Source organism: Phyllostomus hastatus, unplaced genomic scaffold, assembly GCF_019186645.2.
Source record: "Phyllostomus hastatus isolate PE091 unplaced genomic scaffold, TTU_PhHast_1.1 phas_scaffold_442, whole genome shotgun sequence".
Lineage (NCBI taxonomy): Eukaryota > Metazoa > Chordata > Mammalia > Chiroptera > Phyllostomidae > Phyllostomus > Phyllostomus hastatus.
In genome coordinates, this window is record NW_025334030.1 from 3738820 (window position 1) to 3755409 (window position 16590).

Sequence of the window (16590 nt, forward strand, 5' to 3'; positions counted from 1 at the left end):
GTGACTTGATAGGCCCTTTGGCTCTGGCACTGCCAGCAGTTAGCTGTTTAATCTACTTCTAGAGATGCTGGTCCTCACACCAGAGCCTGTGAGCTAAGTCCTGAAGGCAGGAGGGGTGGGGGGAAGCAGGGGCAGTCACCTCAAGCATGGCCAGTAGATCATAGTGGGCTACAAGACAAGGCTAGTTCCAATGCCAAGACAAGCTATGTCTGTTTACTGGCTGGTCCCAAACTCCAAGACAAGATATGCTGAAACATGAGATTAGGACATGGAGAAGAGGCCTTTTACAGTCTGAAAGACCTGTATTTTAGTCTTACATGCTACACAATAGCTGTGTAGCTTAGGATGTGCGTCATAACCTTCCCAAGCCCCTTGCCATAAGAATTATATGATGTAATACACACAAAGCTTCATCAAGATCTGACTTGAATAATTGTTCCATTAAGGCAACTTTAAGAATTTCTAGTTTAAAGTGCACAGCTTTACCTAATCTTTTTATTTTCATATCCAAAAGCTTGAATGGTTCCCTGCTTTAATTTTTTAAAAATATTTTATTCATTTTGGCCCTGGCTAGCGTAGCTCAGTGGATTGAGCGTGGGCTGCGAACCAAAGTGTCGCAGGTTCGATTCCCAGTCAGGGTACATGCCTGGGTTGCAGGCCATGACCCCCAGTAACCGCACACTGATGTTCCTCTCTGTCTCTCTCTCCCTCCCTCCCTTCCCTCTCTAAAAATAAATACATAAAATCTTAATAAAATAAAATAAAATAAAATAAAGCCCTGAAAACAGTTTAAAAAATATTTTATTCATTTTTAAAGAGGGAGAAAGAGAAGGAGAGAAACATCAATGTGTGGTTACCTCTCACACGCCCCCTACTGGGGACCTGGCCCACAACCCAGGCATGTGCCCTGACTGGGAATCGAACCAGTGACCCTTTGGTTGGCTGGCCAGCACTCAAGCCACAGAGCCACACCACCCAGGGCCCTATTTTCTTTTAAATTACAAGGTCTGTCTGGAAAAAGTCCAACCATTGTTAATATAGCAAGAATGGTTTGTGCAACATCGATGTAACCTGGCAACCAAGGACAGTGGATTGAAATGTGCATGTGTGAGCAATGACAACTTCACTGTACTAGTCAGTGGGGGTAGTAGATGCTGTCAGTGAGCTTGTGTACTGTGTGGCCCTCACATTCAAGATGACTGAGTGAGTAGAGCAGAGGTGTCAAACTCATTTTTACCAGCGTCCACATCAACCTTGCAGTTGCCTTCAAAGGGCAGAATGTAATTTTAGGACTGTATAAAAGTAACTACTCCATAACAGTTAAGCAAGAGCTTGGTGCTGCCGCCAGGTAGAAACAAGGTGCTGGGACAGATAAAACGAGGTGGAGGGCTGGATTCAACCTGAGGGCCTTGTGTTTGCCACCTGTGGAGTAGAACAACGAGTATGCATCGAATTTTGCATTAAGCTAAAACACTCCTTTGCGGAAACTATTCCAATGACTCAGAAGGCTGAAGCTATGGGCAACTGGTGATTGGCAGCTTAATCACTACAGCACATCCATTCATGCATCATGTCTTATGCAGAGTTTTTTGGCGAAGCATCAAATCACCCAGGTGATTCAGTCCCCCTACAGTCCAGATTTGGTGCCCTGCAACTTCTGGCTTTTCCCACAACTAAAATCACCTTTGAAAGGAAAGACATTTCAGATCATCAATGAGATTCACAAAAATATGATGGGCAGCTGATGGCGATTGGGAGAATTGTGTGAGGTCCCAAGCTGCCTACTTTGAAGGGGGCTGAGGCATCACTGTGCTATATACAATGTTTCTTGCATCTTGTGTCTTATTCAACAAATGTCTCTATTTTTCATATTACATGGCTGGATACCTTCTGGACACACCTCATAATTCTCTTATCACTTGCTAAGGCCTCAAATGCCCCAGTAATTTGGCTGCAGCCTCTACCTTTTCAAAGGGAACATGCTATTCACTCTTCTCAAGCCAGGATCTCTGCTTTCTTCCCCCATGCCTTTGCTCATTCCATTACAACCCAGTGACAAAAAGATTAACTAAAAAAAAAAAATGGGCAAAGGATCTGAATACAGTTACAACAAATGGCTGATAAATACATGAAAAAGATGGTCAACACCATTAGTCACCAGGGAAAAGCAAATAAAAAACCATACTGGGAGCCCTGGCTGGCATGGCTCAGTGGACTGAGTGACAACCTGTAAACCAAAGGGTTGTTGGTTCGATTCCCAGTCAGGGTACAGGCCTACCTTGAGGGCAAGGCCCCCACTGGGGGGCACACAAGACACGACCACACATTATGATGTTCCTCTCCCTCTCTTTCTCACTCCTTTCCCCTCTCTCTATAATATATAAAATCTTAAAAAAAAACATACTGGGACACCACTTCACACCCATTGGGGTGGCTAGACTCAAAAAAGCATAACAGTGTTGGCCAGGATATAGAGACATTGGAAGCCTCATACACTGCTGGTGGAAATGTAAAATGGTGCAGCTGCTTTGGAAAACAGGCTAGCAGTTCCTCAAGAGGTTAAACACAGAGTTATCATTTGACCCAACAATTCTACTCCTATGGGCACGTACATACCCAAGAGAAATGAAAACATAGGTCTACACAAAACTTAACATGGATGGTCACAGCAGCTCTACTTAAAACAGAAAAAAGTGGGAAGAAGGAAACCAAATATTCATCAACTCATGAATGGATAAAATGTAGCATATCCATGCAATGCGATATTATGACCATTAAAAGAAATGAAGTACTGATACATTCTACAACACAGATGAGCCTTGAAAACATGTTAAAGTAAAAGAAGACAGTCACTAAAGGCCCTATGTTGTATGATTTTATTGCTATGAGGTGTCTAGAATAGACAGATCCATAGAGACACAAAGCAGGTTCACAACTGTAAGAGCAAAGAGGGAATGGGGTCTAAGTGTTTGTGGTATGGGTGTCTGTTTGAGTTGTTGAAATGATCTGAAATTGATTGTGATGATAATTCCACAACTCTAAAAATACTAAAAACCAGTGAACTGTACATTTTTTGAAAAAAGCAAGAGGTAAAGAGTAGACGCCTGAGGCATAAGCTCTTAGGTCTGGTCTTGATCAGCACTTGATTCACAAATATTGGCCTTGGACAAAGTTTTTGCTCATCTACAAAAAAACTATTTTTAAATTAAAAAAATCTTATAGTAAATTTTTCACAAAGGTAATTAATGTATTTAAGTCATACTTAGTTTAAAGATCTCCTTTATCCTAATATGGCTTTCCTATTTTTATGGTGTTTAGATGTTGTTTCTTTTACCAATGACTTTAATAGATTGTATCTGTTATTTTTAACACCTATATTAGGCAAAATACAAAAGCTGGCAATCCTACACTGGTGCCCCCATTTTTAATTTTAATTTTAATTTTGTTGATCAGAGCAAAAATCTGGGAACCATTGGTCTAGGTAACTAGCTCTACTACATTCTGGGATATGATGACAGGAACTTCACACTTACTGAGCTAATTGAAGAAATAATTCTAAGTCCATAAACTTTCATCTGAATGCAAAGAGTAACTACCTAAAACTTAAACTACCATGCCTACTAATTCAGACAGTGCAGAAAAAATCTAAATACAAAAACAGTTGAGGAAAAATGTTTTTCTAATCTCTGGTTCTGACTCCTCTTTTCTGAAGCATTAATGGGCACAGCAACATACACTGAAAAATACAGTCCAACAAAGCCCACCTTTATCATGTCATCCCATACTGTCAGCTGCCTCCATCCTGTATGTATAGGCATATGCACTGCACTGATCAGAGTCAGACTAGATCAATAGTATTCCTTCTACAATCTTGTCTCTAAAATCTGGCTTCCATACAGACCTGGTAATAGGCTTTCTTGATCTCTTTCTGGCTGGCATTTCGGGGCACTCCTAATATCTGGTAATAATCCTCTTTGGCCAAAGGGGTGCTCGTGTGGAAGGAGGCAGTACAAACAAAAGGGTAACTTTGTACTCCTAAAAAAGAAAAAAAGAAAAGAAAATCATTCTGGGAGTATGTTCAACAATAGGAAACTGTGAATAAACAATCAGCCAGGTTATACCTGTGAAGGAGCAAATAGGTCACAACTTAAGGGCCTGTTCTCCTCCAAGCCCATGGGAGACCAAACTCACTGCACTTCAAAAATGGCTAAAGCTATCATATAAAAAGAATGTAAAACAATGTCAGTATAAAACTGGGTGGGCTGATCCTGCTGGGTTACACTATCTCTGCAGTAGCCTCATTAAACCACTAAAAAAATCAGTATACCAGATGAGGGCTGCACCTGAAGAGGACTAAAAAGGGACTGAGTACCCTGACCAGTATGGCTCAGTTGGTTAGGCATTGTCCTGCAAAGTGAAAGGTTGCTGCTTCAACTCCTGGGCAGGGCACATGTCTGGGTTGTGGGTTTAGTCTTGGTCAGGGTGCAGGTGAGAGGCAACCCATAAATGTTTCTCTCCCTTTCTTTCTCCCTCTCTTCCCCTTCTCTCTAAAAAATAAATTAATTAAATCTTTAAAAAATAATAATAAAAAGGGCCCTAGCTGGTGTAGTTCAGTGGATTGTGTGCTGGCCTGCAAACCAAAGGGTCACCAGTTCAATTCCCAGTCAGGGCACATGCCTGGGTTGTAGGCCAGGTCCCGAGTAGGGGGCGCATGAGGGGCAACCACACACTGATGTTTCTCTCCCTCTCTTTCTCCCTCCCTTCCCCTCTCTAAAAATAAATAAAATCTAAAGTAATAATAATAATAATAAAGGGACTTAGCCCTGTGGTGGCAGGGGGTGAGGTGGAGGTGGAAAAGGATGTAGGGAGATAAATGGTAATGGGGAAAAAAAAACAATAAAAACTTACACTATAAACAAAAAAATAAAAATAACCAGGAAAAAACCCCTGACCCCTCTATATGCATATTTTGTTGTTATCAACATATTGAAGGACACCTAAAAAGCTAATGAAAAGTCTATTAAGACCCTCCCCTAGGATTCTGGCTGGCCAAAGGAAAAAAGCCTCAAAACAAAGAACCCACATTGTTCTTTCCCTAGAGCATATTCATTCCTTGTATCTCTGTCATCTTTCTCCTACACTTGCAACCAGGGGAGAGTGGGCAGCAGCAGGTCATCCTGGGCTTACCCTCTGCACATACTTCCAAGGCCTCCTTTTATCTGACTTGCTCTCTCCTGTTGTTTCTTTTATCTTAAAGCCGTTCCTTTGTTTCACTGTCCCCAGATTTAATAAATATACTCTTAAAATGAAAAATAAAATAAAATAAGACTTAGCTTTCATAACACTGAGAACTCACCATATGCCAGCTATTTTCATAAACTCTGTCTCTTTTAATGCTCTCCAGGTTCTTTCCCTCTATCAAGCAACCTTGGATATCTGCTGACAGGGTAGGGTGGTGCTTTGAGTGTGGTCCCTGGACCAGCAGCATCAGCTTGTTGCAAATTTTCAGGTCCCACCCCAGACCTGAATCAGGAACTTTGGAGGTAACAATCTTTCCAAGTGATTACATCCAATGCTCATTTGAGAACCACTGTGTTAATGAAATGGTTCTTGGTCTTTAAAGTCACACATCTCTCAGAGTATCCGATAAAAGTACTGTCCCTCTCCGCTAAAAATAATACACATATATAGACACACAAGATTAAAAGGCCCTGCACCAGAACCTCTGTTTACCACAGAGCAGACAACCTGAAAGGAATCCAATCACATGGCAGGTGGCCACATATCCTGCCTCCTTTCAGGTCTCTTGCTGCTGTCAGCAGCTAGGAGGAAAGGACAACAGACACATCTACTCAATTGCCCTTTGTGCATGAAGTGGAGTGCTAACTTCACTCGGTCACAAAGTGAAGCTGGGGGAGCTGCTCTACAATCTTAACTGCTGCCTACTAACCCCCAACCCATCCTGTGACCACTGAAGAAAGGGTAGGATATATTTGGAGGGAGAGGTGGCCAAGTTAAGGCAGAAGATAAAGAATGGGTTGGGCATTGTCTCGCAAACTGAAAGGTAGCAGGTTGAATTCTAGGTCAGGGCACATGCCCAGATTGTGGGCCAGGTTCTCAGTTGGGGGTGTGCAAGAGGCAACCAATCAATGTTTCTCTCCTTCTCTTTTTCCTTCCCTCCCTGTTGCTCTAATAAAACAAATAAAATCTTTAAAAAAGAAAAAGAATGAGGATCATGAGACAGCTGCAGGTTCCTGAGTCAAATATTTGCCTGTAGAGAAGCTTCCAATTTCACTATTCATTCATTCAGCAAATACTTACAAATATTTACTACCATTAATCCATGCAACAAATATTCACTGACCACTTACCAGGCACTAGGCTTCATGCTGGGGATATGACAGTGAACCAATCAATGGCACTGAACTCCTGGAACTTAACATTTACTCAAGGTCTTAACACTGTACTAGGCACTTAAGATACAAGATGAGTAAGAGTCAAGGCCAATGCCCTCAAGTTCAGCAGTCCCACAGGGGAGTCTGGAAGGCAGTATATGAGATTTATTAGTGTACACAGACATTCAGAGAATACACACTAAAGGGTTACCTAACCAGGGTTTCTCAACCTCCCCACAGTGGAAGATGGGATTGGTTTGTGCAGGGCAGGGGAGTGGGAGCTGTCCTATTGTTATGGGCTGAATTGTGTGCCCCATCTCTAAATTCTTAAGTTGAAGCCCTAACCTCCAGCATCACAGAAGGTGAATGTATTTGGTAATAGGATCTTTGAAACAATCCTGACAAAATACTGACCTTGGACTTGTAGCCTCTAGAATGAGGAAAAAAAAGAAAATAAATTTTTGTTGTTTAAGCCACCCAGTTTACAGTACTTTGTTATGGCAGCCTTAGCAAACTAATATTAGGTGTATTAGTATGTATTGTAGTATGTTTTGCAGCACCCCTGGCCAACTAGTACCAGTAGCACTACCCACCCCTTCTCCCACCCACAAGTTGACAACCTCTCCAGACATTACCTAACATCCCATGGAGGGTAAAAATCACCCCACTGGCAACCCAGTCTAAGAAGTTCAGGGAAGGTCTGCTAGGGCCCCTGTGTTAAATGGCAGAAATTAGCCTGACTAAGGAGGGTTTTAAATCCATCCAGATTTATGCAGTTGTCCTAGTGTTATTTGTAACAGTATTCCTTTCACTTTCAAAAGTGCCCTGTTTGGTGGCTAAATCATATAGTCACCTTTGGTTTAGAGGGAGTGCTTCATTCCTGTGCACTTAGAACTACAGGTACTAAACTAGCAACTCTGTGTTTGTACATGGACACGTGCATGCATGCATGCACAGGAGCCTGTATATGGTGGTTGGGGTGATGGCAGAGGGGTGGTTAAAGACAATGATCATTAAGGGGGCCTAGAAATAAACAGAAGAGCCTTTGACCTATGCTAAGAGTCTAGATTTTACCCTGAGGGCAATATGAAGCCACTGCAAGTATTAAACAGGTAAATGATCAGGTTTGCATGAAAAAGAGCTCTCAAAAAAACAAACAAGGAGGGCTGAAACACTAAGTAGTGTTAATCTGAGCACAAAAGCCAAAAGGGTATAAGGCACATGGCTGAAAAGGGCAAGAGAAGGAGTAATCAGACAGCAGAATAAGTAGGAATAGTTAGAATGATTAAAATCAGAACCAGGAAGAAAATCTATCCTTTCAGTATTCTTGGTACTTGTTTTCTGTTGCTGCACCATAGACTTCTGGGAATATGAAAAGCAGACAGTGTAGAAGCAGTAGGGGCTAAGAGACCACTGTTGTCTTTCTTTGGTCAGATTTGAGAAAAACACTAGAGCTAGGAAAGCTCTAGTAATCAACTCCCTCTTCACTCAGGAACGAGCAGTTACCCTGGCCTGTTCCAGACTCTCCTTCCCATCCCTTCCAATCCAGGAAGAAGCTGGTAGTGGTAACGGCTCTGGCAGCTGCAGCTCCAATGTCTTAAGCAGAGAATTTGAACTTGGGTTAGAACGGTGTAAAGCTGCATGGGAATAAAGATAAATCACTTTTAACTACTACAAGTTTCAAGGCTTTTTTTAAAGATCTTATTTCTTAGAGAAAGTGGAATAGAGGGAGAAAAAAGGAGAGAAACATAGATGTGTGAGAGATACACTGATCTGTTGCTTCTCGCACACCCCCAACCAGGGACCTGGCCTGCAACCCAGGTATGTGCCCTGACAGGGAATTGAACAGGTGACCTTTTGGTTCACAGGTTGGCACTCAATCTACTGAGGTACACCAGCCAGGGCAAGTTCGCGATGACTAGCAATGATTAGAAAGAGTTCATTTATTAGGTAAATTTTCCAATATGACCAATAAAAACATGTCTTGCCCTTTTTAGAATAATCCAGAATAGGATTAGCCTCCAAGCCACTCCAAGAATGGCCAGAGCAATTTTAAACAACCACCTTCTTTCTGTACTGAGGAGAAAAGTTGAATTTAAAGTGTTGTTTTTATGTCACCTACTTGATTTGAGATGAGATCACTGATCAATATTTGAGAGCTAAACTGATGACTTTAGATGTGATATCAGAGTGCACCTTGAAGGATGCCACCTCTCACCTGAAAAAAAAACATGACCATCTTGGTTATGGGCTCTCTTGGGAGAAAAGGACAGCTGACTGCAGTTCCTCAGTAATGGCTGCATACGACTCAGTATTTAGTGCTTGTCTGCACATGTGTGTCTCCCTCACACACACACAATTATCAAAAATGCTCCCCAAGCTTGTACAAATGTAAAATGAACACATTTAGCTAAACATTAGAAAATGTTAGGCAAAAATCTAAAAATGGCCACTTTTATTCATACTGAGAAACAGAATGACTTCAAATAATTCTGAGGAAACCTGGGCAGAATACTGATCCATCCATGAGGAAATACAGATGGCAGAAACAATTTAAAAATGGGATCACTTGACTAACACCATGGCCAGTCTCAGCTCCCCACCCAGTACCTAGAACAGCCACTGGCATTATGGCAGGCCCTCAATACATACCTGCAAATGAATAAAATCTCAGTTAAGTGCTCAAAGGGATTAAATACTGCATTTTGTCATGTGTAATGCACACATTTTGCCCAAATTTTTGAGGGAAAATAAGGATGCACATTATACGTGGGCAATCCCTGAAATACCTTGTATCTGTTCTTGTGTTTTGTAATTATTTGTTACATAAAATATCTTGTACCATAATGTTAAAAAATAAATGCTAAAATTTCCTTATAATACAAAAAACAAGTATCTAAGTGTAAATAAATAAAAATTTTTAATTAAAAAATTAAAAGGAAAGATTTTTGTCCTGAAAGTCTGGGCCAAAAACGTGGGTACACATTATACACAGCAAAATATGGGTAATTCACCCACACTCAAACACGCACAGATGGAGGTGAGTTTGTTCATTCTACGAAGCAATCACGATTACTAATACTTTAATGATATTGCAAAACTGGAACCCAACAGGAAATTACCTTGTCAGGGCCCTTTAATTAATCATCTTTGTAAGACTACAGATAGTGTAAGTATCATCATCTGCACAAATTCTAGGGGACAGAAACAACTAGTGCAATTTAGGTTGTTCAATGATGATTCCTCCTTCCTCCTCTCACAGATAATGGAAGCCACTGAACACACAACATGAAAAACTATTGTGGCTAAGCACCTAAAGGCTTAATAAACATTAATTAACTATCACCCAGGCTATTAAGTAAGCAGTAGGTTTTGAAAGGCTTTACCACTTTTTAGCTTTGTGACATCCTACAAGTTGTTTAACATTTAAGCCTCAGTTTTTTATTTACAAAATAGAATAACAACTGTGTCTACTACATGGAAATGTCCATGCCTGGTACATAGTAAGTGCTCAATAAATGTTTGTATTTTTGTTACACCTATTACCAATTTCAGAACTTCTAAAAGAAACTAACTGTTCAGTATAACCTTCAATTTACACCCTGTGGTGGAAAGCATGAAAGGTATGAAAATACAGCTCTGGGTTTGGGACAACTCTTCTTAACGTAACAACAACCTTGGGCAAATCAGTTCCTCTGGTAGAACCTCAATTTCCCACTCTCTATAACAGGGAAGACAATTCCCACCTTGCAGGGCTGGTGTTACTATCAAGGGAAATGAGGCACAAAGTACCTAGCACAAGAGCAGATGCTCATCGAATGGCTGCTACCTCTTCTCTTCTGCTACAGGCTAGAAGACGCAGGGAAAAGAAAGGAATAGGGATAGGAAGCAGCGGCAGGCCGGAAAGAGGCCTCCAGAAATGTTGACACAGAGGTGAAGGTTCACGGCCTACGGAGCATTTCACCCCCGCCACCAGGGACTCCATGCAGCTTTCTGAGTAGCCACTAGCGCCTCTGTGCCTCCTGCTTGCCGGTTCCCCTATCCAATTCCGCATATACATCAGAAAACACCTTTCACCACGCTATCCCAGTAACTGGAGCGAGATGGGACAGTCCCTTCCAGGCCATGGAGCCCCGACTCTGGTGTTGGAGCCTGCCCTCACCTGTGAGGCTGACACCGGGTCTCAATGTCAGTAGCACCCCAGGGCCGCGAGCTCCCAGTGAAGGCGCGAAGGCGGTAACGCTCAGCTTGCGGCCCAGAGACGCCCCCACTACGACCCCCCTGGGCGGACGGGCCCCTCTCCCTGTTGCAGCCGGAGGCCGAGGGGTCCCCGCAGCCACCAGCAACCAGCGTGTGGAGCACCGCGCCGCCATCTTGGCCCGGGGACACTGCGCGTGCGCCACCCGGCTGTAGGAGGCCTCGCGGGAACAACTGCGCAGAGTGCACCGACGCCCGGAGCGGAGGTTGGGGGATTGGGGGTGGGAGGGAAGCCGCTGCGCGCGCAGAGACCGAACCGTTGCGCACGCGCGGTGGTACCTAACGCCCCTTCCTGGTAGCCAAAGTCCGAAGTGAGGTTTGCTCTGAAGGCTGCTGCCAGGTATAGTTTCCCTGGAGAACCTCGTAATTACCTGCCAGACGATCAGGACCTCGCCTTATCTGTGTAAGGACGTGGTCGAAGGTAGCTGAAAGTAACTGGTTTGAGGTCCTGGGCAAGTGGCGGAACCACAAATCCCGGCGTGCAATGGGGCCGTCTGTCGCACAGATTCCAACCTGCGGTGCGCAGCTTTCTTCCACCTGACCCTTTAAACTTCTTGCGTGTTACTCACCAATTGTCCGCACAAGAGGCTGGAGTCTCTTCTCTATTCCCAAAGTCTGACCTCAGGCTGACTTTCTCTGGCTGGTGCCCCACGCGGCGTACTTGGATCGCTCAGATATTTCCCAAGCACGTTAGCCTCCCAACGTGTGGTGAACTAGCCAGACGCGGAGTTAGAGCCAAATTCCCGCAAAACGAATTTAATAAACGTTGTGACCATCTACTACGTGCCACGCACGAACTGGAGTATTTGGGGATACAGTGATGAGTGACGTATCATACCTGCTGTGAGGCAGCAAGAACGATCAAGAGAGAGAGACCTCAGCAACTAACATAACGAATTCACAGCTATAGTAGGTATGTGATAGGTTACAGGCATTCAGGTGAACAGGTTTCTCACTGGGGTGTCAGGAAAGGCATCTGAGAGGAAATATTCCTGTAATGAAAAGTGGATCAATTAGAGGTGGAGAGGAAAAGTACTCCCAAGTAGCAAGAAGTTCAATAGCGGATGTTTAGAGATGGAAAGTGCTTGCCCTGTTTTCTTAAGCCCTAAACTGCTAGTGTGTGAGGATCCATAAAAGTAAACCTGGTCTGGTTAAGTCTTGCAAAGGAGTTTCAACTTTCACACCTCCCATTGATAGGGGAACTCAAGGGTTAAAGATTTTAGCCTTAGCTATAGTTGATAGGCTTACGTGATTGATGCATGTAAAAAGCTTTTACTCCAGAAACTGGAATGCATGGCCTACTTGATTCCAGTAGGTTGACAAGCAATTCTAACTTTGTGCCCCGTGGAGTTCACAAGCGAGCAGATGGAGATCTGGGCCATTGTGTTCCAGGGAGGGAAGCAGATAAAGAATTGTTGATCAGCAGCCCTCACTGGTGTGGTTCAGTGGATTGAACACCAGCGTGGGAACTGAAAGGTCATCGATCCCATTCCTAGTCAGGGCACTTGCCTGGATTGCACTGGGTCTCTGGTTGAGGGCGTGCAAGAGGCAACCAACTGATGTTTCTCTCTCACATCGATGTTTTCTCCCTCTCTTTCTCCCTTGCTCTCTCTCTGAAAATAATTCTCTACTGGTTCTGAGATTCAAAGAAGTTTAAAAACCATTGGCCCAGGCCCTGGTAGCTCAGTTGCTTAGAGGAGTGTCCATATACCCCAAGGTTGCGGGTTTGATCTCCAGTCATGGCACATATCAGAATCAACCAATGAATGCATAAGTAAGTGCAACAACAAATCAATGCTTCTTTCTCTCAAATCAATCAGTTAAAGCACACTAGCTGCCCTGGCTGGTGTGACTCAGTGGATTGAGAGCCAGCCTGTGAACCAAAAGGTTGCCAGTTTGATTCCCAGTCAGGGCACATACCTCAGTTGCAGGCAAGGTCCCCAGTATGGGGCAAGTGAGAGGCAACCACACATTGCTGTTTCCCTGTCTTTCTCCTTCCCTTCCCCTCTGTCTAAAAATAAATAAATAATCTTTTTATTTATGTATTTACTTAAAAGATATAAATCTTTTTTAAAAATAAACAAATTTATTTTAAAAACCACTAGCTCAGTGAAAAACTGTTATGAGGTTATTGTAAAATGCAGGGAATAGTTGAGAGTTTGGGCTAGGGAACATAGAGCACTGATGTAAGCCAGAGACATTTTAGAGAAAAAATGAAAAGGGTGTCACGGGGTTGGAAATGGGGAAAAGGGTTCTTTTAATATATTTAACCAATATTTAAATGTTTCTAGCATTGTGGCTAAGAGTATGAGCTTTGGAGTCAGCCTGCATGGTACTGAATCCCAGCTCTGCCACTTATACCAGCCATGTGTCTGTGGGCAACTTATTTTACTTCTCTGCCTGTTTCCATTCTCTAAAATGAAGATGCAATGCCCTGGCTGGTTGGCTCAGTTTGGCGGAGTATTCCCATACACAAAAAGATTGGGGATTCGATCCCCTGTCAGGGCACTTACATAGGTTGTAGGTTTAAACCAAGGTTGATGGATATGTACAGGAGGCAACCGGTTGATGTTTCTTTTCCTTTTCTTTTTTTGTTTTTTTTTTTAGTCCATTTCCATTTTGTTCAACTCTAACTGGATGTTTCTTTCTCACATCGATGTTTCTCTTTCTCTCCTTTCCTCTCTAAAAAGATCAATAATTAAAAAAAAATATCCTCAGGTGAGGATTTAAAACATTTTTTAATTAAAAAAAGTAAATAAAATGGGACATAACAGTTAGTACCTCAGAGTATCATCTGAAGAGTGAAGTAATCATATAGTACTTGGCCCATAGTAAATGCTCAATGCATGTTAGTCCTGTGTGCCAGACTGCTGAACACTGAGAATGCTAAGCAGAGCTCACAGTTACCACCCACAGGGAGCCCAAAGCCTAGGGAGAAAGAGTAGGGGAGGGCGCTGGTTGAGAAGTACAACTTTCAGGAATAAAAGCTGAGAACGAGGCAAAGGGACTTGAATTTTACCCCCTCAGAGTGAGTTAGGAACTGGAGGAGTGCTCACTAATATGCAATCTCTTTTCAGTTTTGTAACTTCCTCTTTTTCTGTATTTTAGTTTCTCCCTCATCTATTTCCCCAGGGTGATTTTTAAAAATTTTTATTTAAAAATGTTTTTAAAAAATATTTTCAGCCATGGCTGGTGTGGCTCAGTGGATTGAGTGCCAGCCTGCAAATGAAAGGGTCACTGGTTTGATTACCAGTGAGGACCCATGGCTGGGTTGCAGGCCAGGTCCCCAGTACAGGGCACGTGAGAGGCAACCACACACTGATGTTTCTCTCTCTCTCTTTCTCCCTCCCTTCTCCCTCTCTCTAAAAATAAATAAAATCTTTCAAAAATATATTTTCAATTACAGTTGACATTCAATATTATTTTATATTAGTTTCAGGTGTATAGTTCAATTGAGATTAACAATAGAAATCCTCCACATTGAAAGGGGGTGTGTGTTCTTGTTTTAGGGGATAGCAGGAAGACTGATTATTCTTTTCTTTTAGGAAGGAGGGAACCCCAAGGGAATGGAGTGGGTGATGGTGACTACTAATGGACCCATGCCAAGGTTGTTGGAAAAAAACTGGAATGAGTACATGGGTCACACCTACCCATAATCCCAGACAGGACATTTTGTGTGTCTCTCCCCTTCCCCCCAACCTCTTCTCCAGGCTAAAGCCAAAAACTTGAGCTTTGAGAAACAAATGTTACTTGCAAAACTCATACATGTTTCTCAAATATCTCCCCACTCTTCACTTTTCATTTTAATGTTCCATTAGACCCTTCCTGCTCTCCTGAGGTAGTGAGATCTGTGGGAGCTAGTAGGAAGTTTTAAGTATGCTCTACTCTAACATCCTGCAGATACTGATCATCCAAGGTACAATGGGACTGACCAAGTCCACAGCCAATCGATAAGTTGGCTGCTCCCCTCCCCATGTGAGGGCCCCTTCCAGGGAGGGCAGAAGGCTCTCAGCCAGTCTCTTCAGAGGTAATAAAAGCTAGCTCACAGTTTCCCTAGTTGTAGCATTTCCTTATGAAATGTGTAACTCAGATGTTCCCAGACCTGACATATGCAGTGTGTGCTGTTCCCTGCAGAAAAAGATGAACTATGTCCTCCCCTTCCTTGTCTGGGTTTTCTGTGCTAATGATTTCCTAGAAGCCCTTTTAAATAAACTATGGGTAGCTCCAGCTCAAAGCTAAATATTCTTCTGCCTAAACTAGCTTAAACTTAAGCAATGTTTTGCAAATCTGAAAAATGAAAAGAATTTTTTCAAGGAAAAAAATTATAGATGCTGAAAATAAAGTTCTGGAACCTCTGGCAATCAGTGTTGGTGTCTCTCCCATGTACGGCACCATGGTCTCTACAGTAGGAACCTTAGAATGGCCCCCTTCTTGTTTCCCTGTCTTCTTATTTCTGCAGTCTTCTTGCACACCTTCTCATAGCAATATCCACAAAGGACGTATTTCTCCTTCATGTGACCACATTCAGGACAAACGTCTATGTTGTTGTTTTTTAAGATTTCATGTATTTATTTTTAGACAGAGGGGAAGGGAGGGAGAAAGAGAAGGAGGGAAACATCAATGTGTGGTTGCCTCTTGTGCACTCCGCACTGGGGAATCTGGTCTACAACCCAGGTATGTGCCTTGACTGGGAATCTAACCAGCAACTCTGTGGTTCACAGGCTGGCGCTCAATCCATTGAGTCACACCAGCCAGGGCTATGTGGTTCTTAACTTTAATAAGCTTCTGAGGATTTCTTCTCCTATACCGGTTAAGTTCAATGCTGTGTCTGTTTTTAGCTGCTGCCATCCAAAAGACACTATCTAAAAGGCTGGAAATCTCCTCACTTCCATTAATATAGTTTGCTGGTTCTGTAAAGGTAGTTGGACTTTGGACCACTAAGGCTGGTCCCCACAGAGGGCTCTCCTGAAGTTTCTGCTGCACTAGCTCCCAATAGTCCCAGAAGAATTGGGCCATCCGCCACGGGGAACCAACACCAACAGGGCTGCCAACTGAGTGGTGTCTTCCAGGATCCTTAGAAATAATCAAGTGAAATTACTGGAAACATAAAGGAACAAAGCTGGTAATTCATAGGCTCATAGGACTGGAAGGAAACTTAGAGTATGTTAGTTCAACTTTGCAATTCATGAAGTAATTTATTCTGCTCAAGTTTGCAGCAGCCTTAGAGCTCTGAACTCTCTACTAGAAACAACCATTCTCTCAATGCAGATGGATCTGGGAACATGTGAGATGGTCATTTTCTGGGTTTCCACGTCCTTTTGATACAAAGAGATCTGATCAGATTACTGGGGAGGACTAGGGAGGGACCTTAGGAGGAGGTTGCCTGAGGCAATAATAAACAGCCTAAGACAGGATTGGCTGAGAAGCTGAACTGCCTCTGGTGTGCATGGAATTATGGGCCAGACGATTTAAACGGAAGGAAGGCTGAGACTGTCTCTCCTGGTCTTCCTTAAAGATACCTGATTGATCATGTTGTAGCTGCCCACAATTCCCAAAGGACAGTCTCTTAAATGGGAGAAGGAACTCCCAGTGCAGCCTAGAATTGGTCTGTCCTGGCAGAGGGTGGCAGATTATTTTTCTTTGGGTGTGTTAGAAGGGACAGGCTCTGAGGCAGAAGCCTGCAATTCTTCCCAAATTGTGCAGCTTTTCTATCTTATGTTGTTATAGTTTGTAAACTAACCTTATAGGAAGAAGGTAAAAGCTAACGGGGGAATGATTGACAGGCTTAAGTGATTAAAGATGGAACTCAAGAGTTAAAGATTTTAGTCTTGATAGGTTTAAGTGACGAAAGCATGTGGAAAGCTGTTATTTCAAAATTGTGTAGCTTTTGTGTAATGACTCCTTTTATTTTTCACCAAACCTCTGCCTCCAGAATTTT

The 16590-nt window shown here is 42.9% G+C and overlaps 1 protein-coding gene across 3 annotated transcripts in view; it reads right to left on the reverse strand.

Annotated features, from left to right (window-relative positions):
* DNAJA3 (DnaJ heat shock protein family (Hsp40) member A3) overlaps window positions 1-10818 on the reverse strand; it is a 33139-nt gene extending 22321 nt beyond the window's left edge. The window contains exons 1-2 of one of the 3 annotated variants that reach the window (XM_045820774.1): window positions 10558-10818; window positions 3902-4035 (exon numbers count right to left, since the gene is read on the reverse strand). In XM_045820774.1, the coding sequence (XP_045676730.1) occupies window positions 3902-4035; window positions 10558-10768 (345 nt within the window). In that variant the 5' untranslated portion in view covers window positions 10769-10818. The remainder of the gene's footprint in view (window positions 1-3901; window positions 4036-10557) is intronic. The other 2 variants (XM_045820773.1, XM_045820775.1) reach the window with 2 other exon arrangements.
* Window positions 10819-16590: the final 5772 nt, after the last annotated feature.